Source organism: Amborella trichopoda, chromosome 13 (assembly GCF_054954075.1).
Source record: "Amborella trichopoda isolate Santa Cruz 75 chromosome 13, AtrichopodaSantaCruz75HAP2 v2.0, whole genome shotgun sequence".
NCBI lineage: Eukaryota > Viridiplantae > Streptophyta > Magnoliopsida > Amborellales > Amborellaceae > Amborella > Amborella trichopoda.
The window spans coordinates 841,099-865,004 of record NC_142348.1 but is presented as its reverse complement, the minus strand read 5'-3'; the positions used below and the strand labels follow the sequence as shown (position 1 = coordinate 865,004).

The 23,906-nt window shown below is 34.0% G+C and overlaps 1 protein-coding gene across 1 annotated transcript; it reads right to left on the bottom strand.

Annotated features, from left to right (window-relative positions):
* Positions 1-3,572: 3,572 nt before the first annotated feature.
* LOC18437436 (E3 ubiquitin-protein ligase PUB22) lies at positions 3,573-5,336 on the bottom strand. Its single transcript, XM_006847644.3, has one exon. The coding sequence runs from the start codon at positions 5,058-5,060 to the stop codon at positions 3,804-3,806; it is 1,257 nt and encodes a 418-aa protein (XP_006847707.2). The 5' UTR covers positions 5,061-5,336; the 3' UTR covers positions 3,573-3,803.
* Positions 5,337-23,906: the final 18,570 nt, after the last annotated feature.

The window sequence follows — 23,906 nt, the reverse complement described above, 5'->3', positions numbered from 1 at the left end:
TTAGGCGTGTCATGATGAGAAGAATGAACGCCTAAAATTTTAAGTGATTCAGATTTGTAGAAAATAATAAAAATTCAAATACGAAATGAAGCCATGAACGTCAGAACAATACAGATTAAATATGCGCCGTTGACTAACATTATAGTTGTCAGCCAATGGCTATATATATATATATATATATATATATATATATATATATATATATATATATATATATATATATATATATATAGAGTTTTGTTAGGCTACACTACTTGGTGGTCTAGGTCCAAAGTGTTCAACATTTTTTTGACATTTTTTGAATTGTAATACGAATTTTTTTAAGTAAGGGCATTTTTTATCATTTAGAAATATAGAATGGATATTTTATAAAAAAAATAGTGGCATTCTATTAGCAGTTAAAAACAATTAATGCATCTCATGGTGATGTCACACATCATATCGGTGATATCATTGTCCACTATTGTTAATAAATGCTTTTGTTTCTATTAAGAATTTCTAGTTTTCTATTGACTAATTACTTAAAATACCCATAAACAAAAAGTTACTATATTATAGGATAATGGTATCTAAATGTCTAAAAATGTTGAGCACTTTAAAGGTCTACACTACAAGTGGTGTAGCCTAACAAAACCTATATATATATATATATATATATATATATATATATATATATATATATATATATATATATATATATATATATATATATATATATATATATATATATATATATATATATATCATCCAGCTCCCGGCTGTTATGTAGGCCAAATGACCTAAAGAATACTTATCCACCCAAACACATACTTATATTTTGGGGTGGCAATGGACTCGGAACTAATTTGGGACCTAAGGGGTAGACCCGATCCGGGTTTGGGTATGGGTCCAAAAATTGGAGTGCAGATCATGTTTGGGTCCAAAATCTAGCACTCAAATATTGCCTGGATCTGGGTCTGGGTCCGAGTCCTATAGGGTCTTGGTTCAGGTTCGATCAAGTCCAAGTCTGGGACTAGGTTCGATAATCTTTTCGGGTTCCAATATATGAGATATATTTAAATATAGGTCAATACATAGATATTTTAATTTTTGGGTCAGGTCTGATTGGGTCTAGGTCCGGGTCCCACACTATATTTTTCGGATCTAGGTCCAGTGAATTTGGGTCCGGCTTGGACCCGACCCATTGCCACCCCTACTTATATTTATGTCTAGAAATGATGGAAAGGCAAATATCAAAGGGTAAGATAGACGATTAAGGCAGTGTATAATACATACTAGATTTTTAAGGTAAGCAAAAGCTATAGAACACCGACCATAAACTAGTGGTATATAAAATATACAGCAATCGCCAAAAAACAGAAAAAGAAATATACAGCAAACCACAAGAACATCCACCATCCCTTGTCAAGGATTGACGGTTGTGCAGATTAACCATGATACAAAAATTAAAATAAGATGGTGTAGTGTTGGCTTTCCGAGTCAAATGGATTTGTGTTTTAGGCGTGTGAACTACAGGTGACAGCCTTGCAAGCCTACAATTATGGCCCAAAATGGTCAAATATGAGGGCATTAAAAGAAGTTAGGTCCATGTTTTTTGGGCTTTTAATGTTCCGTACCCTCTGCATAAATGCACCTTACTCTATATTAAAAATCCAAAAAACATATGAATAGTCTCGATGATTCAATCAAACTCTGCACAGTGCAATTAGCATAGTTTTATGTAACTCAAGTATCAGACAATACGAATAAAGTATTTTTTTGAGGGTAGTTGAAAGAATCTCTTATATGTAGTAAAAATAAAATTCAAGGCATCATGTTGTAGCACTTGTCACCCTGACTTTGAACTCGTTCCCAATTACCCCCATGATTTGAGAAGCTAAGAAAAAAGCATGTAATTTATTTTTCAAAAAAAATTTTTGGTGACTCTTTCGAGAGCATAACAGCTTTGGTTTTCAGTGGTTTTATGGTGTGAAACGTATTCCAAATTACTGCAAATTCATTTTCACATAAAATCCATGAGTTTGGAGCTTTAAGAACAATGCAGATATATGATTTTGGAAGGGTGGACTCAATGCAACAAGTGTTGGCCATAGATGAACCTAAACCCTATCATTTATCTTTTTAAGTAAATTTATTCCGAAAGGAAGAATTTCTAGTTAATGTATTAGGACCCGAAATGCTGTCTTATATCAAATCAAATCCATTTCCGCCATAAATACATGAATTTTGAGCTCCAAAAATAGTACAAATCCGATAATCTTTAAGAATATATAATGAATTATCTAGAAATCCAGCAAAGTTCACGGAATATTCTGTAGGCTCAAAATTCTTCAGTATCTTTTTTCATCATTCATAATCATAATTGTCCAAATGCTAGACTCGTAAAATTTTGGATCCAAACCCCATCTCAAGATGAAATTTGGAAGGGCAGAACCTAAACCCCATCCACCCAAAAAAATTATTTTGAAAAAAAATAAGGAAAAAAATGGTTACCTCATTCATTTTAGTAACACGAATCTTTATTTATTTTTATATATTAACCCTTCATGAATTCAACTTTAGTGGGCATCTCAAGATACTTGTAGTATTTCACTTACTTTGAAAATAAAACTGAATAAAAAAATTTAATTCCACCAAGCCTATTAAAAAAAAGGTAAGTTCTTTTGCTTTAGTCGGCCTCTCAAGAGGGCATTATTTTATCTTATGATTAAAATTGTAAATAATATGTTAAATGACAACGGATTCCTAGACTTGGCATCATCTTACAAGTAGAAAATCCATCATTTTTTCTTTTCTTATTTCATCACTGCATATATAAAATTGTTTTACAATTTTCAAGTGTTCCTACTTACAACCCACTTAAATTGGCATCTCAACATACTCTTTGAAATTACGGCTTAATTTTATTTATTTTTACTTATTTTAACATCAAATATTCTCTTACCTTGACCCACATGAAGTGGCATCTCAATCTACACTATTTGAAAGTAACCTTTGGTTTTTCTTATTTTCTTTTCCTATTTCAGTACTGAGTATTCTTCTACATAGTGCTAACAAGGAATATTTTCTCGAGCTTTAAGAGCTGTCAATTGTGCATCCTTAGCCGCCAGATTTCAAATCTGATGTCTTTGATGTGATTGTCACCTTTTGTATGTGCAAGGTAAATAGCCTCATTGTATTCTTTCCCAAAACGAATAAGTATTATAGCAGTCATTGTGGTTATGAATCTAGACGCTAATAAAAGTTGGTCTTCTTAAAAGCCATTTTTCTCTAATTCTAAGTTCATATTTTTGTTTCTTTTTTGAACTCTAGTACTTAATAATAAGTTTACCATTTGAAAAAAAAGAACTAAGCCATATTTAGAGAATAAATCAATACACCTGTTCTCCTCTAGAAATAGGAAATAATCTCAAAAACAAAAAATGAATTCAATAGGTCATTTTAATGGAAGTAATAGTAATTTATTATACTAGTAATATAGTTGAATCATTTTTTTTTCCTATTTCTTCCTTCTCTTTTTGCACTAATAATTAAAATGATGTGTCACTAAAGCACTCAAACTAAAGCAACAATTGTAATGGACCATTCGTTCATAAATTTCTCTTTAAAAGAAGAAGCATAATCATAGATGTCCACTTAAACATGGTGTCTACCACAACAACAATGAAAAATGAAAAGGAATACATTTTAAGGGAGAAAGGAGAGAAAAGAATGATACATTGAAATTTCATGCAACAAATGATAATTAATACAGTACAAAATACATTGAGAAACAAACCTCATTTCTTTTCTTCTCTATATTATCAACAATGAGGTATATTTTCATGGTTCATTTTGAGATAATCCTGCAACTGAGAAGGAAAACAAGCTGAATTCCTCCATGATTTCCCATGCAATTTCAAAATCTTCAGAGCCTTCTCCTTTGTTGATGAATTTCCATAAGCCTGCATAAGCCCGCAGAGCTTTGAAACCGACCCGAAGTGCAATAAATCATCAAGAATTTTTTGGGTAGGGTAGAAACTGCAAATTAGCCACAAAATCTTTACACCCAACTTCGTTGCCATATCCGAAACCCTTACAATCTTCTTCGATATAACAGCAATTCCCATAGCATGATCAGCCAAGGCTGATCTCCCTTCTGAGATTTCACACAGTAACTTCAAAACCATTAGCATTTTTTCACATCTAGGCCTATTTGAATCAGGAAGAAGCTCAATGATCAAGCATACAGCTCCGGCCTCGATAGCCTTCAATCGATTCTTCCTTGAAACTATGATAAGCTCCATCAAAACCTCTAGAGAAGCATTCATGGCGTGGTTATCGATCCCATCTGATAAAATCTCTAACAAGGCCTTGAGTATATCCAAATCATGGTCACTAAAGATTGCACCCAGATCACATCCATTCTTGGCGATTTTACGCAAGATCAAGAGGGCGTGGAGCCTTGACTCTGCAGCCCCGCTTTGGATCACAACAGCTAAAGATCGAACACTATCGGGTTTGGTTAAAATGGCTATCGATCTGTGGTCGGTGAATGGCAATAAGTTCAAGATGCTTAAGGCCTCTTCACAAGCACGAAAAGATAAAAAATTATCAGGATTATCCAATAGCACCTGGAGGAGGATGTTAGACAAGACTTCAATACCTCCTGCTTCTATCAAAAGGGATTGGTTCTCGGGGGAGAATTCGACAACCGATCGGGTCTTCTTGAGTGCTGAGACCTTGAAAGGCGAGGAATTGATGGTTTTCAAAAGACCGACTATTTCTTCTTGGCTAATTGTGGCTTTCGAAGGCGAATTCTCAGGGCCGAGGCTCTTTGAGGAGTGCCATGATTGAATGAGGCGCTTCAGAGTGAGATTCGGGGTGAGATCAAGGGTCTCAAGGGCCTGCATTGTAGCAGGGCAGGTGTTCTTCTTGTAGCCAAGGAGCCATTTCTCGATGTTCTTCTTCTCATAGGTGACCCCTGTGCAAACTGTTACAGGGTCCTTCATGATCTCCATGGAGATGGGGCACCTGAAAAGCAGTGGAGCTTCTTCCATGGCTTCTCCTCCTTTCTCCATGGCTTTGGCCCTTCTCTCTCTCTTCCTTTTCCTTGTCTAAGATCAGGGGGAGCACAGAATGGATTTATATATACATTGGTTGCAGGTTTAATGGCCAGGGAGAATTATTATAGTATAAATATACTTTGTGGGGTAAGTTAAATTTGAATATCGTCTGAAATGTGAATTGGTTAATCTATCTCTCTGAAATGTGAATTGGTTAAGCTCTCTCTCTCTCATTAATTTTATCAAAAGTCAGATATCTTACTAGTCCCAATCCAATCTCATGACATACATGGCTTGATGAATCAAGAAAGAAGTAGAGTTCTTTAGACGCCTCTCTCGCTTTCTCCCTCTACTTTTAGCCATAAATGGATAATTGTTTGATAGGGCTGCAGCCCTATCAAATTAAGTAAAGCCTCATCTCATAACTCATCAAAAATTGCAACTTGAGTATTGAAAAACTTTTACATCGATCATCTCAGCTTGAATATTATGATTGTGAAAAGAAATTAGAATTTTAAGATCTAAAAATAGTGCATATTTTGTAACAGGTTATCTAGACCGTCTATTTCACCCTAAAAATAAAAGTTGACAGTTTTTTATATTTTATGAGTTTCAAATTTACTGTCGATATTGAAAATTGATTTTAGAACCATTACGGAGATTTCTATTGCTGAAAATGCTTTTCGAATGAAGATTTGAAATAGGCTTTATTTTGTCTTTATAAAGCCTAGGCCTTATAGAAACTTCAATTCTAAATAAATAGTGACTCTTGGGTGTTGACTTTTGATTGTGGCTTGGCCCATATCTTATTGGTCTAAACCCACCTCGTATCTTCTTATTGCAATTTTTATTTCATAAAAACAGATTATTATTTTGTTAAAAAAAAATTGGAAGCCTTTGAATTTGGGATTCATCGGCGAGGAATGCGACTTTTTATATTTAATGAGTTCAAAGGCGGTTGAGCTGCCACAGACTTTGTATTTCCCCTTGATTTTTGGTCATTTTAGTCGGCAATTACTCGGGACCAATTACCCGGCAAATATAGCTCTGTATTTCCAATGTTAGATGTGTCTTAGGTCTTGTCAAATGTTAAAAGTAGCAGCTCTAATGACATGGGTTTCCTAGGTTTTGGTAGACCTTCCCCCCACCCCCACTCTACATATCTCTCTCTCTCTCTCTCTTGTACCAACGTTAAACCCCATCCGGATCCAGGTCCGGGCATAGGTCCAAAACTTAAACCTTGCAGGTAAAGTCTAGATCCAAGATTTGGACCCGAACACTATTCAGGTCTGGGTCCAGTGAATTCAGGTCCGATCCAGACCCGTCTAGTAATCCTCACCTACTCTTAACATTGTATGGTAAACCACCTCTTATCAAATTGTATACCAGTGTTTCAAAACCCCTATCAACAAACTTGATCGTCACTCACAAATCCTTGTCAAATCATTGGGTCATTGATCTGGATCGTCCGAATCATTGATCTGAAAATATATTGATAAATAATAAATAAACAAAAAAAATTGAGGGGTTGTGGAGGTGGTTTTTTCTTTTTATATTTTTTATTTGTGTGTTTGTGTTTGAGGGGGGCGGGAAGGTGTGTGGGTGGTATCTAAAGAGGGGACCTAAGAAAATGGAAAATTTGAAGGTTATCCAAAGCCAACTCTACACGCTAATTAGCACCCTAGCTTTTGCCGAGGAATTGGAAGGCTCAACGATCCTTAACTTCATTTAAATAAATTCTTTTTAACTAATTGGAACTGAGATCCACCCAATGTAACATTTTTTAATTAACTGTAATATTATAATGTTGTTCATATGACATGTTCATTTATTTATTTAGAAAGACGCAAAATCTCACTCTTTCATTGAGATGATACCTTTGCTTAATGAATGTCTGAACATTATAATTGAATTATGCCAATGCTTTCAAAGGGGTATTTTAAGAAGCAAAAGCCAAAAAGGGACGAAAATTATTCTATTTTATTAAAAATAAAAAAAAAGGCCAAATTGAGAGCAAAATGTACTTATTCTCATTTTAAAACATTTTGAAGATGCCCATTTTATAAGATATTACACTTGTTCGAAGTCATTAATTCATGTATGGAAAAAGTTTATTTAAGGTTACAACTTTAAAAGGTAGAATTTAAGATGAACCTCAAAAATCCATCGGTACCCTCTAATTGATCATCTCGATATCGAGATGTATGCATATGAAAAAAAAAAAAAAAAGATTTTGAGTCCCAAAAATAGTACATTGAAGTTTAAAATTTTATAATTAGATATGAAAATAAATTTTTCAAATAATTCTAAGAATTTTTTAGAATAAAATTACATGGTATGATAAAATTTAAACATGCGCCTTAATTGAATTCCACACCCTTCATATATTTGACAAATTTTAGCAATAATTTCAATAGAATACACAAATTCATTTCCCCCAAAAGGGTAAAACTTTCAAAGTATTAGGGAAAGTTAAATAGATTACAAAATCAAACTTGTAAAGAAATAAATAATAAAAAATAAAAATAACAAACGGGTTTCAAATTTCAATCCAAATTTACATAAACCATGGAAGCAAATTCCAATGAAATTCCTTGGAATTTTAAACACTTGGTGAGTTACTCAAGATCATTAATTTATTTGAAATGATGGTGGGATAACGTCATTGGCCATCTACTAAACAACAGTCAACTAATATTTTAATCACTATTTTCTGGTAATCAATATTTATTTTAATATTTTTTGGGAAATAATTATTTAATCACTAGACATGAGAGAGGCACATGGAAGATGGAACTTTCAATGCTATACTTCAGGGCTTTTTAATTTTCATAATTTTTTAATATTTTTTATTTTTATTTTTTGGGATAATTTACTAAGGAAAATGGGCCCCTCCCCATTTTTTCAAATAGTTCAAGAGTTAGTTTTTTTGAAGGGGTTAATAAAGTGGTATCGATGGGAATCGAAATCACAATGTAGTGATTACATTTTCTTTTCTTTTCTTTTTTTATTTTTATTTTTTTTTTCAGATAATTGCAAATGAGTTTTTTCCTTAACTCTTTTAAATTTATTTTCTCAAAATTTTCCCAACTAGCCAAAACAAGGACTCTATCTCTACTAGTTGTATTACATGTGTTTTATATAAATATGTAGTGCTAACATGCATCTCTATGTTGATCTTTGTACAAAAAACTCTTGCATGGTTTTTAGGGCTACGACCCATTTTCTGTTACATAATTGCTACAAATTTTGAATATGCATAGAACAGTAATTCAATAAATAGTTATGATCTATTTTCTATTAGATAACATCATTACAAATTTAACAATAAAACACAAAACAAAAAATTTATTTCAAACAATAAAAAAAAAAACAAAAACTTTATTTCATTGTTTTATTACTACTACTGCCTCATACCTTTTGAAAGCAAAGAAATTACCATTGTTTGTTCATTTGATCAGAAGCTACTCGAGGTTATTAAACAATATATATATATATATATATATATATATAGGATAATCTAACTTCACAACCCTTGAAATTACAAAGGTTAAAAGATAGATAGAGTTGTGACGAGTAGATTTACTAATTTTATAGTCTATTTTTTTTAAAAAAATTACTTTTTGTATCTTTATCATTAAGTAAGGGAAATTTTGTAAATATTACTACAAGACAATGGGTACTTTTATCATCTTCATAAATGGTAAAGTTGAAATTTTTACTAAAAGACAAAGGTACTCTACAAATAAAATTTCAGGACACTAACTTCCAAAATGCCATTATACTTTTATAAAAATTTAAAATTTACTTTTGCTTAATAATTAAGTTGCCTATTAAAATAATTTTTTAAACAAAAAAATATGATATTTTTTATAAATACACCCATCACAACCCCTTCTAACTTTAACCTTTGTATTTTGAGGGGTTGTTAACTCTTGCCAAACCCTATATATATAAGAAATCTATTATGTTTTCTATCATTGTGGCAAAGATTGAAAAAAAATTTGGCCCAACTTGGGAATATTTTTAAAAAATTTTAAAATAAGAAATCTATTTGTAATATTTTTTTTGCATTCTTTATCATTTTGACTAAGATTAAAAAATATTTTGGCAATGAATACTTATTTTTATATTTTTGTAAATATAAACTCTCTCTTGCTTCAATCCATACCTAAAATATTTCATGCCATGAAAAGTATAATAGAGAATTACACTAAAACTAATGAATCGTGTGATATGGAGAAAACAAAATAACTAAATTGCCACAAATATTGATACCAGAGAAAAAGCAAAAGATACGTACTTGGTTGAGAGTAAGGAAGATCTATCCAACAAAGAGAAAAGAAACAGAGAATAAAAGTTAGGTTGAAGCCAATATAGTTTATTTGATCAAATGATTTGGGCATATCCGCTTTAGGGTTTTTTAACTTCTATAACATCAAAACCCTAACTAATGAGAGTGAGATATATATATAGAGAGAGAGAGTGGGGCATTCATGCATTGAGAGGGGTTATCATGATCTTGGATGGGGAATCCCCTTGGATATCGAAACAATATGAGATATGTATACAAATCTTTCTCTCTTAAATATAAGTTAGGGATAGGTGCTCATTTTAAAAAGTTTGAACCAAAAAATAGAGAAAGAAAATTTCTCTTATTTTTCAAATTCAAATATGGAAACAATCTCTATCTCTCTCTTTCTAAAATCTCTACTTTCTATCTCTTATTATAATCTTAGATATGTATGCATATCTTACTCTCTTGAATTTGAGTTGGGGATAGATGCCCATATGCGTACTTTCCCTCTTCAAAAAGATGTATACTTTTTCTCTTCCCTTAGATATAGAATAATATGTTTAGTTTGTACCACGCATAATTTTGGGAAAAAAGATATCTTTCCCCATATCTCTTCAACACAGTATTTTTTTAGTCAGTCTCTCTTCCCTTAACATCTCTCTTTTCAAAAAGTCTCTCTCTTCCACACACTAATTTTAGGATAAAATATGACTTTCTCTCTCTTCAAAAAATATTTTTATCCCTTAAATTTGGGAATGTCTCTTACAACCTCTATAGAGTTAGGGTTCCATAGAATTATGGTTCTTTCTTATTTTTGGGACACATGTCCACCCCTTAACTTTTGCTTAATAATGTAGGTTTTATTACGTTACACCACTTGGTGGTGTATACTCTACGTTACACCACTTGGTGGTGTATACTCTTAAAGTCCTCAACATACGATTAAGGGAAAATTACTAATACCCCCCAGTTTGTACTTTCTAAATGCTTTACCCCCACTTTAATTTTGTTTCACATAAATTTTATAAAATATGACTTTTATGACTAATACCCCCCCAACCCCAAAAAAATGAAAAAAGGACAAATTAATCCTCAATCCCTTTCTAACCTCCCAGTTTACCTTTTCTCTTCTTACGCGTTCATTTTTACTCTGCGGCTTCCTCTCTCTCAGCAGCAAGTGGTGATCTCCCCTTTCCCTCTTCTATGGTGATTTTCTATTTTCTATCCTCTATCTCCCCTCACGCCCTTCTCCTACCTGCATTATATCTTTTATTACGGTGCAAAAATCCCTTATCTCCTCCATCACGATGAAAGAGTCCCCACTCCTCAAGGCCCACTCACTTTGACCTACCAAGGCCCTACTTACCACTTTCTACCTATTTTTCTTTCAATCTCTCACTCTATGAAGGCCCACTCACTCACTCTCTCCTAGAAAGAACCCATTTTTTATCTCTCTTTCTCTACAATCCAATCTCTCTCTACAATCAAAGGCGTCACTATCTATACGAATTTTTTCTATCCCTCTTTCTCTACAATTGAAGGCCCACAAGTGTCTACAAAAGTCCCACAAAGCACATCTATCTTGAAACGAGCTTCATCACAGGTTGAGCTCGATTTTTGAGGCCCAGGTATGAAAAAATATTTCAATTAAATATTTGAAAATATTTTTTATCTAATATTAATATTGTAACATCAAGTTTGGGTTAAAGATAGCTACATTGTATGTATTTAATTTGTTATACAATTGAAGGAATTGATAGGTAATTCTTGTATTAATTTTCTTTTAAAATTATTATGGATATTGTCAGTGTGTCTCTATTGTCATTTTAAGTTATGAATGTTATTGGTGGTACTAATTTTTGGGTTTTTTATTTTATTTTTTACTGTATTTTGTCGATCTTATAGATGTTGTTCCATACTATTTATTTGTTGATATTTATTAGCAATTCTTGTTTACAATAATCTTTCTTAATATTTGCGTAGCTTTTGTTAAAATTTAATTTGTCAATAACAATTGAAGGAATGGATTGATAATGGCTTAGGATGTATTGATTATTATTCTTAGTAAACTATGGATATTGTCGTTGTATTTATATTTGTCATTTTAAGGTATGGATGCGATTCATGGTAATAATGTTTTCCTTATTTTTACTGCATTTTGTTGAATTTGTATATGATCATCCATCATCTTTATTTTGTTAAAATTTAGTACAAATTCTTGTTACAAAAAACTTTCTTAAAATTTATCAAGCTATTGTTAGAAAACAATTTTTAATGTATGGATCCCATTGATGGTAATAATTTTTAGGTTATTTTTACTACATTTTGTTGAACTTGTAAATGATGGCTCATCATCTTTCTTTTGTTAAAATTTAGTACCAATTCTTGTTACAAAAGCTTTCTGAATAAACATAGGGCAAGTTCAAGGCTAGTATATTGGTGGTGATGTTCTAACAAATATTGTGCAGGACAAAAGAAAATGGGTGACAGCAGATTAATTTATTGCATATTTTTGTGGAGAACTCCGAACAAATAGCGATGAGATTTTATATTTTATCGGTGGTAATGCATTTACCTTTTTCACTGATTGTAGAACTAAGTTATGATAAACCTATTCATTGATGATGATATTGTTAGGATATTGAACACCCATGAAGGCGAGAATCAAGTGCTCATGTATGTATTTCATGGGAGTGAACGTAGGGGTGGAAGTACTTCAAGTAATACTATGGCAGTCAAAGAGGTCAGACCCCCAGAACCCTTTAATGCTTTAGTATCTGTCTCGGAACAAAGTAATGTACCAAGGTTGCTTAGCACATGGGAGGATGCACTTGTTGGGGTAGGACAACAGTTTGAATCTTTAGAAGATTTTTGAAAAGGCCTTAGCAAGTTTGCTATGGCAAACCATTTCGTATACCGTTTTATTAAAAAAGAGGGGTATCGCACAAGGGCAAAATGCAAAGGTGATGGATACAAATGAGAGATATATTGTACGAAGCTTGACAGGACGAATGTTTTTCAAATAAAAAAATGAACAAAAGATCACTCATGTAATTTAGACAAGCAATGATGTACAGAGAAGAGCGTCACGAAAATTTGTTGCATCCTGAATCAAGGATAAATTAAGTGACACTGCACATTACAAGGCTAGAGAAATCATGAATGATTTATCTAGAGATTATGGGTTAGAAGTACTCTGTTGGAAGACCTGTCGAGGAAAAGAAACGGCCATCAAATACATACATGGTTCGCAAGAGGAGGCATTCAACCAGTTACCAGCATATGTAAACCGTGTGTTAGAGACGAATCCTGGTAGTTATGGGACATGACAAGTATGACTAGGTGGTAGATTTCATCGATTGTTTTTAAGCTTTCATGGGTCAATACATAACTTTAAAAATAGATGTCGTCCACTTCTATTTCTTGATGGGATATCATTAAAGGTACGATTCCTAGGGACTCTACTTGTTGCAAACTCAATTGATGGGGATGGTCAAATGTTCTCGTTGCATTCGCAATTGTGGACGCCAAGTGTACCGATAACTGGTTATGGTTTATGGAATCTCTAAAAATTGCTATTAGGATGGATTGTGAAATCATTTTTTTGTCAGATAGACACCCTGATTTAGTTGATACAGTTTGTCAAGTTTTTTATAATGCTCATCATGCCTTCTGTGAGCGTCATTTAGCGGAGAATTTCAAGAAAGAATGCAAACACATACCTAATGACGTTAAGAAGGCAGTTGTATGTGACTTTATCGGAGCATGTAGAGCATATACGCAACAAGAGTATTTTGATAAGATGGTGAAAATTAGATCATTTTTTGAGGATGCATTCAAGTGGTTCATAACAGCGTCACCAAATTGTTCGGCCACATCACAGTTCAGAGGTAATCGTTATGACCAAGTAACAACCAATGTGGTTGAGTCATATAATAAGTGGATTCTAGAAGCACGAGATATGCCAATTCTCCAGTGTGTTGACTTAATTAGGAGACAAATCATGAATCTAATAGTCACTCGTAGTTTGAAAGCTGAAACTTGGAGTACAACACTTACCCCAAAAGCTCAAAACGAATTAAAAAAATCATTAAGCAATCCCTTTCCATGAGGGTAACTGTGGTATCATATGGAGCAATGTATGAAGCAAGGGGTGATCGCATGGATCATACGATAAATATTATTACATGAGAATGTGAATGCCGGGGTTGACAAATAACATGTTTGCCTTGTAAGTATGCTAGTAAAGCCCTTCAAGTAATGATTAGGGATGTTGACTATTGTCAAGAATATTTCACAGTTGCAAAATTTTGTGAAACATATTCTGTAGTTATCATGCCAGTTACCTTGATCGGCTTGTTTGGGTGTAGGTTATGAGGACAGCTTTCTCTAGAGGAAGTAAGAGTGCTTTCACCTCACCTAAGACACCCCCTTGACCGACATAAAAAAAAGGCAATTGAGTTTTAAGAAGTGCATCGACCTGTGAGACCTATGCACTGTAGTCGTTGCAAAAGAACTGGTCATAAAAGTGCAACATGTAAAACACCTACTTGAAGGCAGGTGATTGTATTTATTTTTTTTTATTTGGTCTTTTTTAATTTGTAGCAACCATTTTGTAAGAAATACTGGAATTTATTTTATTTATATAAATTTTGCGCTTGTGGGGCACATAAATAGTTCTTTTTTTTAGTGCAGTTGGATGTGTTTTTAGCTTTCCGAGATAATACAAACAATATTCTCTATACCATTTGTTTTCCATGTTGTCTTACACCATGTGACTTGAGCTATTATTTTCTCAATTTATCTAGGAAATGGTTCCTTGTTTGTTTTTTCTTCCTATCTATAGTTAAAGGAGTTTGCATTGTGAACTTGATATCAAAACCAATAGTTCATGTATACACAGAGGCTCTTTATTGATTGCAAAATTTGGATTGAAAGGACATTTTGCTAGTGCCCCAATGATTTGACATAACCATCCTTTTGTTGATAGACTTCTTATTGTTGATAGACTTCTTATTGTTGCATCAAGATTTGGCATCAACCATTATATTGTCGATAGACTTCATATTATTGCATCAAGATTTGGCAACAACCATCCAATTGTTGATAGACTTTTTATTGTTGATAGACTTTTCATTGTTATTCTTTTGGGGCACATTTAATATTCTTTTCTTGTTATTACTCTCTTTTTTGTTTTTATTGTCAATTCATATGTACATATCCTCTTAATTGATGTGATATGCACAAGTAAAACTCTGAGAATATAAAATAGATTTAACGATGCAAGACCAAGAATATTTAAGAGGAACAAGGGACCCATCCACTTCGTTCGATCATATGGAAAAGGTACGATAGTCTATTACTCTATTTCATGATTTACATTACTTAGATAACTCTTATACTGTTTATAACTAATGTATGCCATTTCTTATTGAACTTCATTTCAGATGAATTTTTTTTTTTCGTATTAATGAATCAACTAAGACCTTAGGAAAATAGGAGCTAGATTCATGACAGGTAGCTTTGGTCGAGAAGACCAAATTAAGCTCGTTGATAGACATTGGGGTCTCCAATATCGATTGCAGTTTATTGAGGGCTTTCATGGGGAAATGGTGCAAGGCGACAAATACTGCACATTTAACTGTTGGTGAGATCACTTCAACCCTGTACGATGTGTATCATATATTGAGGATACCCGTGATTGGAGAGCATGTAACCGGCATCAGACCTACAGACTACAAGGCTTTCATCATGGAGTACTTGGGAGATTGCCCTAAAGGCGATACCTTATTCCATATTAAACATACTTGGTTGAGGATGAAATTTGGTCAACTACCAAAAAAGCCTACAAATTAAAACTCATTCAACAAACTCGAGCATATCTCTTATATTTGGTCGGCACAACGATATTTGCCGATGCATCTCAAGGGTCCAAGCTTACAAGTTACCTACAACTGTTCTGAGATCTCGATGAGGCTGGGAAGTATGCATAAGGTGCAGCAACAGTTGCCTTCCTGTGTCGTTCACTGTTTAAGGTCGTGGACGATGATACACATTTTAGTGGGTCAACAACACTACTACAGGTAATGCTTCTACCTTTTTTTACATATTTACATATTTGTGTCAATATTTACATATTTACAATCTTTTTAGCTTGAAACTAATACTTCTACTCTTTTTTTGTGCAGTGTTGATTCTATGAGTATTTCCCAGCTATAGGCACCAAACCTAAAACTATCACCATAGAAATGCCTAAAGCTTGCAAGTGGAAGAAACAACCACATTGCAAAGACCCATTAGCAGCATTTCATGACATCGCAATTGATATGGTTAGTGTTAAGACATCTCAATTTGATAGTGTTTAATGCAAAGACCCATTAACGGTGTTGTGTTATATTATTGTTGTAGGTGAATTGACAACTATATGAGGAGTACACCCCACTAGATACACTTAATAAAGAGAACACGTTGTGCCAGTCATATCTGATAAGTTTTCACATTGTACAGTATTATATGCCGGGTCATGTGCTACGGCAATTTGGGAAGTCGCAACTTATTCTCATGGGGCCTCCTAAGTGGGAGAGGAGGGAGAAGGTGAGTCTATACCCCACTAGTTGGATTGATGAGTTGGCTAGCGAGATAAGCGACTGACGGCAATGAGAATGCGATGTTGTCAAGGTAGCCATAGATAAATATGGTGGAATGCATACAAAGGATTATATGGTCTGGTGCGGCATGTTCACTCATAGATATGGAAATACTCCATTGTGCGTCCCCTCACAGTCGTAATCAAATGTGCCCCCCTCGCAGGTCATGATGACGAGAGGAGATTGGTATATTATTATTTTTATATATTTTTATTTTTTTAAAAAAATAATTATCTATTCAAAGCAGTTATTTATATGATTTGATTGTCAACTTGCAGCGATTAACCTGTATAAGGATGCTACAAACTGCACTTGGTGGTGAAGTATTAGTAGGGGAATCGATACGTTTGGTACAGGCGACCCACGATTTGTTAATGCAGCACACTCCTATGATAATGCCGAGGAGATGGTGGAAGTAAGGGCGAGGAGACAGATGGTGGAGATGACGACAACGAGAGCGAGACTGATGAGGAAAGCAAGACTAAAGAGGGCGATGGTGGAGATGAGGAAAGAGTGCGAGACTGATGAGGAAGATGAGAGGAGAACGAAGAGAATAAATGATAAGAAAAGAGAGATCAAGATTGATGAGGAAAATGAAAGAAGTACAAAGAGAAAAAATGATAAAGGCAAGGGTATAACAAGTTGACCAAAGAAATGGTTAAGGCTAAGAAAGTGAACGCTGATGTATTTTTTTGGAACAAATGTAAATTAAAAAGTATGAACACTTTTTAAGATAGAAGTTGAGTATCGAGATTGAAACTAATGTTAAGTTGTTAAGTTATTTTTGTACAATTGAAGCTACTCTATCATGATAGCCAATTAATGAAATATTCAATCTTTTTGTTGTCTTTATGTTAATGGAATCAATACCATTTAAAGTTCTTTTTGATGTCATTATGTTAATGGAAACTGCTTTGAAACTTGGTCAAGCATATGCCATTCTTTATGAATGAGTTTATAAAGATTGATATGATTGCATAAGCACTTCATCTTTGCATAAGCATATGCCAATATATTCTTTCTTAGATCATTGTATAAGCACTTCAACTTCATCTCGATCAAGTTTTATTGCCTTTTGGCTTTTGCATTTGAGCACATAACAACCTCAACTGTGGGGGTCTCTCATGTTAGAGTGGTAAGAATTATATCTGAATTAGCTTCATTAGCCCCCTGACATGACTTCCCCTGGCTTGGTAAGAGTTATATATTACTCTTGTTCCTTTGATTCTCTCTCTTGCTTCTGTTTTTCTTTTTTCCTGTGTTGTGTAGTGGTTGCAGAGGACGAAGAGAAAGGCTCCCTTGGCTACTTTAGAGAAGATCAAAAAAGGTTATATTCTTGTATGTGGAGTTTCATCATGTTTTTTGCTTTAATGGGTTCATTTTTTTTTTTTTTTTTCCTAATTTATTCTATTTGGGGTTAATTTTGAGGTGGTTTTTTTTTTTCTTTTCTTTCTTCTTTGTTGAAGAGCTGATGGTCTTCAGGCTGCTATCTCAGTTGCTGGGTCACTGGGCAAAGTGGTTTGCTGAAATTTGTATGAAAGCCTCTCCCTTGGGGTCGCGATTCTATCATTGTTATGTTAAGAATTACAACTGGCTATTAATTCCTTCAACACAAATGGGGAATTCTAGAGGTTCATAATATGTTAATCATTCAATTTTTAGGCAGTGGAAACACGGCTTTTAGCATAGTCATTTCTCTCAAATAAATGCTGCACTCCACTATTCTTCCTTTAGCTTTGGAAATTGTATTTCGGAATGTGGAGCTTTGATTCATAACGGATGGTGAAAGATGGTTTAAGAAGTGTCCATCAACCCAAAAATTTGCTTAAGAAACATAGAGGGATATTAAAGGTTGGGGCTAAATGTACATGCCTTCATTTAAATTGTCGCGTGTTTTGATTGCTGATGATTAATATGGATAAAAATTATAGAAAGATTTAATAATTCCAACAGATTTTTTCAAAGGACACGGTAAGGGAGCTAACATTCTTCTGAGTCCATTTGCCAAGATCCATCCCAGCATATTCACTAATGGATGTCAATCTTCTACTGTTGCTATACTCGTTTGTATACATCAGCCCTTTTGGTAAAAGATTATTCAAGTTCACGAAAAAGATTTTTTGCTTCCACATTCTTTTGAGTCCTTTTTGCTATACTCCGACCTTTTTGAACGCATTCCGGAGATCAGTTCACTGTAAAATAGACAGTCCAGCATTTGTAAAACGCGCTCTGACAAAACTAAAACTCACTCCGACATTTTTTGAAAGCACTTCGGAGATTAGTTCACTATAAAAAAGCAGTCCGGCATATGTAAAAAGCATTCCGACAAAATTAAAAAGCACTCTGGCGTTTCTTGAATCCACTATGGAGATTGATTCACTGTTAATAGGCAGTCTGGAATCTAAAAAACCCGCACCGGCAAAACTAAGAAGCACTTCGGCATTTTCTGAATGCACTCCGAAGAATGTTCACTGTTAAATAAGCAGTCCGACATCTGTAAAATGCACTCCGGAAGATGACAAAGTAACTAGGACTGCTATGTTGAGCTTTATGGAAGATGATTTAATTAAAGTCTTTGAGGATTACACCATAGCTCAAAGTATGATAGGCTTCTTATTTGAAAAGTATGGGACCACTTCTGAAGCCCATGTACAATTGTTGTTAGAAAAATACAATTATTGCAGAATGAAAGAAACAGACTCAGTAACCGAGCATGTCAATAAAATGAGAGTGCTCGCAAAGGACCTTACTGCAGCTGAGAATCCTGTCCCCGATCGCATGCAAGTGTCCATTGTCCTTAACAGTCTCCCTCCATCTTGGGAGTCTGTTGTAATTGCATTGAACCATTCTGCACAAGGGATAACCATGTTAAATCTTCCTATGCATCTTAGTATTAAAGATGAGAGAAGAATGAGGAAGAAGTCAAATGAGCTTCACTAAGGAAGAAGTCAAATGAGCTCCACTTTGCCCAAAGTTCATCTTCTCAGATCCTCAAGAAACCTTTCAATTATCAGAAAAATAATAGGTATAAGGGAATGAGGAGAAATTTTAAAAGTCAAAAGGATAAGGTTGAGAAGACCTGTTTTTATTGTAAGGAAATTGGCCACATCAAGTTTAATTGTCTTAAGCTGAAAAATAAAAATAGAAACCAAAATAACAACCATGTTCGAAATAATCAAAATAAGAGAAATGATTTGATCTGCGTAGTCCTAGAATCAACAGTTGCCGATCATGACCTAAGAAATTGGTGGGTCGACTCAGCCTCCACTCGACATGTCTCAAGTACCAATGATGGATGCGCAGAATTGAAAGAGATTGCAGCTGGTAATCAGCGGATTTATATAGGAAATGACACATACTGTGATGTACTAGGTGTTGGTACTTTCAAGCTGTGTTTACCAGGAGGAACAAATCTCTTATTGACTGATACATTGTATGCGTCAAATATGAGGTGCAATTTGATTTCTGTCCTAAAGCTAGACAACAAGGGTTATAAAATAAGGTTCAGGTCTGGTCAGGTAACTATTGGGAAGCATTCTAGAGCTTTGGTGTGCAGTACTAAAGTTGGCAATTTGTACCGACAGAATATTAATGAAAGTTCATCATTTTCTGGTTATATTGATGCTTCTTTTGATGCTTTTATGTGTATGGATGATTCATATTTATGACACTTAATATTAGAACATATAAATAAAGACAGAATGAATCAAATGGTTAAAAGGGGATTGCTCCCCAATTTAGGAGAAATTGTGTTCAAAACATCTGAGCCATGTATTTCTAGTAAATTAACTAAGAAGCCTTTTCCTAAAGGGAAAAGGTCTAGTGAACTACTTAGTATTGTTCACTCTGATATATGTGGCCCATTAAATATGAAAACACATAAAGGTATGAAATATTTTATAACATTTATAGACGATTGATATGTATACCTAATTAGTAAGAAATCAGATGCATTAAAAACATTTAAAGAATATAAAGTTGAGGTAGAAAATCAGTTAGGTAGACATATTAAAATTCTTCGAATAGATAGGGGAGGTGAATATTGCTTCACGTTATTTTCTGAATTTTGTAAGGTGTATGGTATAATTCACCAAACAACTATGCCACATACACCACAAGAAAATGGTGTAGCTGAAAGGAGAAATAGAACTCTAATGGACATGGTTAGGTCCATGATGAGCCATTCAAATTTATCACCTCATTTTTGAGGAGATGCTCTCAACACTGCAATATATATCATTAATCGTGTTCCAACTAAATCTATAGACTTGACCCCATATGAATTATGGACAGGTAGGAAACTTGACCTTACTATCTTGAAAGTTTGGGGTTTTTGAGTACATGTGCTTATACCACCACAAAATAGATATAAATTACAAACTAAAACTATAAAATGCTCTTTTATAGGCTATTCAAAAAATTCTATAGGGTATAGATTCTATAACCATGATATTAGATCATTAGTAGAGAGTCGTGATGCTCATTTCTTAGAAAATATAGATGATGAAAATATTTTAAATAAGTTTATTGACTTACATGAAATTGATAAAGATAAGGGTCTAGAAGACCCTGTTTCTCAGACTCCCTCTACATTTGGTGAGAATGATTCAATTGAATCAAGTATACCAGATATGCCTAAAAGAACTATAGCCCCACCTACGACTTTAGAAGAATTTTATGTATTTATGAATGAAGATAATTACTCTTCAATGAGTGATGATACATTAGATGAACCTTGTAGCTAAAGTGAAGCTATTAGCTCATATGACTCAGCTGAGTGGACTCAAGCCATGGATGATGAACTTGATTCTATTAAAAGAAATCAAGTCTGGGAGTTGGTTGACCTCCCTAAAGATAGAAAAGTCATCGGTTGCAAATGGGTCCTAAAGAAAAAGCTTAATGCAAATGGATCTATTGATAAATATAAAGCTAGGTTGGTAGCCAAAGGATTTATCCAAAGGGAGGGCAAAAATTATGTAAAAACTTATTCTCCAGTAGCAAAATTTTCCTCTATTAGGATCATTCTTGCATTAGTTGCATATTATGATCTAGAATTATTTCAGTTGGATGTCAAAACAGCTTTCTTAAATGGAGAATTAAAGAAAGATATATACATGAAACAATCAGAATGATATATATATATAAACTTAATAAATTTTTATATAGTTTAAAACAGTTTTCTAGGCATTGGTACTTTACTTTTCATAATCCAATCACTGAAATTAGTTATATAGCCAATATGTTAGATCATTGTATATGCGTCTGGAATAGTGGGAGCAATTTTGTTATATTGTCACTATATGTGGATGACATTTTGATTGCCGGTAATGATATTGGCATGATTAACCATACCAAATCATGGCTAAGGTTTCATTTTGCGATGAAAGATATGGGAAAAGCCTCATATGTATTGGGCATTAATATAACAAGAAGTTCAAGACTTCTATGTTTATCTCAAGAAAATAATTTAGAATGTGTTTTAAAGAGATTTAAGATGAAAAATTACAAGCCCATAGATACACATATTTGTAAAGGCTTGAAATTATTAAAGAAAATGTGTCCATTAAATGATAGTGACAAAGCTGAAATGGAAAGAATTCCATATGCTCAAGTTGTAGGATGCATAAATTATGTCATGTTGTGTACAAGACCTAATTTGAGTCATGCATATGGTCTTGTAAGTAGATTTCAGAGTAATCTTGGGATAGCTCATTGGCAAGCTGTAAAAAGGATACTCATATATATTCAGAAAACTAAAAATTACAAGTTGTGCTTCCAAGCTGACAACTTAAAGGTTACTGGGTACTCTGATGCAGATTTTACAGGAGACCCAGATGATAGAAAATCAACCTCATAAATTGTATTCCTCTTTGGAGGTGAATGTGTTTCTTGGTCTAGTAAGAAACAAAGTTGTGTAGCTCGATATAATATGGAAGCCGAGTATATTGCTTGTAGCATTGCTACAACTTATGCCGTCTGGATTAAACGCTTCATAAATGATTTGAAGCAGGATATAGCTGACGGAACTGTTAAATTTTTTTGTGATAATCAGGCTGCTATTTCATCAATTAGAAATGGAGCTTATAGTTCCAAAGGTAAGCACACTGAAATTAATTATCATTATATTTATGATATTATTGAAAAGAATGAAATAACTGTAAGTTATATGTCATCTTCAGATATGATTGTAGACCCCTTAACAAAGGGATTGAGTGCAGAAATATTTTCAAAGTATGTAGCTTTGATGGAACTTGAAAATATTTAAGTCAGGAACTCCTAAATGGGATATTTTTTGATGTCTTAGTCATGAGAGGAAAAACTACATTAGCATAAAAAACCATGGCATGGCTTCGAATATTTTTTGTTATGAGATATATAACCGCACTTGCGTGAAAGCCTCATGACAAAAATATGCACATAAATGTTAAATTCATTGAGTGGTAAAGACTTTATAATATTTCAATATATCTGGCGTTCATGGTCAAGTGAGAGATGTTGGTACGTATGTGTGGCCATGGGGCCTTTAAACGTCCAATATTTCTCTCTCTTATAATTTAATGTTTATCTCTTAAAAAGGGAGGCTTCTTAGAGAGAGAGTGCCGTTATCGAACAGCTAGAAAGTAACCACCCACTTCCCAGGATTACAGGGCCACGTTTTCTCAGAGATTTCAGGATGAAGCCGAACGTTGGAGGACGACCTCCTCCATCTCTCTTTAAGAAGGGTTTCATGGCCATGGAGAGAGATACAGAAATTTATAGAGTTCTCATAGTTCTGGTAAAAGCCCGATCGCTGCAATCGATAGTCTCACTATACTGCCCCTAATCTTGGGAGTAGGTCCATCTATTCCCTCAAGTTTTCAACATGTATGCTCATGAAACACATTCCTGGATGACATTCGGGTCCGAATGTTGATTAGTCCTGAATGTTTTGAAGCGCATAGGTGCTCTGTGCACTTGTCAATATTCGATTGGACGAGCTCATGCCTTACGAGGCCCCACCGAATATACGAAGCAAGCATATGGTTATAAAAACTTTATAACCTAGTGGTTATCACTGTCTTATCAATTGTTGAGTGGCACGTTGGAAGAGAGAGTCCTACTGGATAAATTTCAACTAATGGATAGTTCCCTACTTTTCATTTTGGTACTTGTTATGTAATTTCATTACCTTAATGAATTAGCTATTGCGTACTTTTCAAAAAAAAAAAAAAAAAATCCCCTACTTCCAGGAATTGAGTTAAGGCATAAGTAATTAGGGGAGCTGATACCTCAAGATAACGTCCCACCCTTCATTCCCTCCGTTAAAATACCAAAAAAACAGAGAGAAAGAAACCTTTATTTCTTTGCATCGCAACGTATTAAATTTGTTAGCGATAAACCCATAGGTCATGGTGTCCTTATTGAGCATGTTTACCCGACTTGTATTACTTGGTTAGAGGCCTCCATCTAGCTTTCAAATGAGTGTCTTGTTCAAAAAGAGAGAGAGAGAGAGAAGCCATTGTGTGAGAGAGATCATGCATTCATGGAGAGACAGATATTATGCATTCTTTCTTTGAGAGTAGAGTTGTCACCCAGTCATAGGTGTTTGGAGAGAGAGACATCAAGCATTCATAGGATCATTCATGGGGTGTGGAGAGAGAGAAATCTTGCATTCCTAGAGAAACATGAGAGAAAGCTCTTGCACTCATACAGAGATTGAAGAGTTCATTAGACATCATGCAATTGTAGTGGAGGGGGGAGAGAGAGAGCATGCGTTCTTTAGAATAGAATAGATGCAGGACCCCACATATTAGGACTTACAAGATTAAATATAAAAGATGGAATGAAATTATTTCCAGAGAAAGATAAAGCATGCGATTTAGCAAGTATATAAGTATTATAATGTTGAACATCCAATAGTACCAAAGACATTACGAG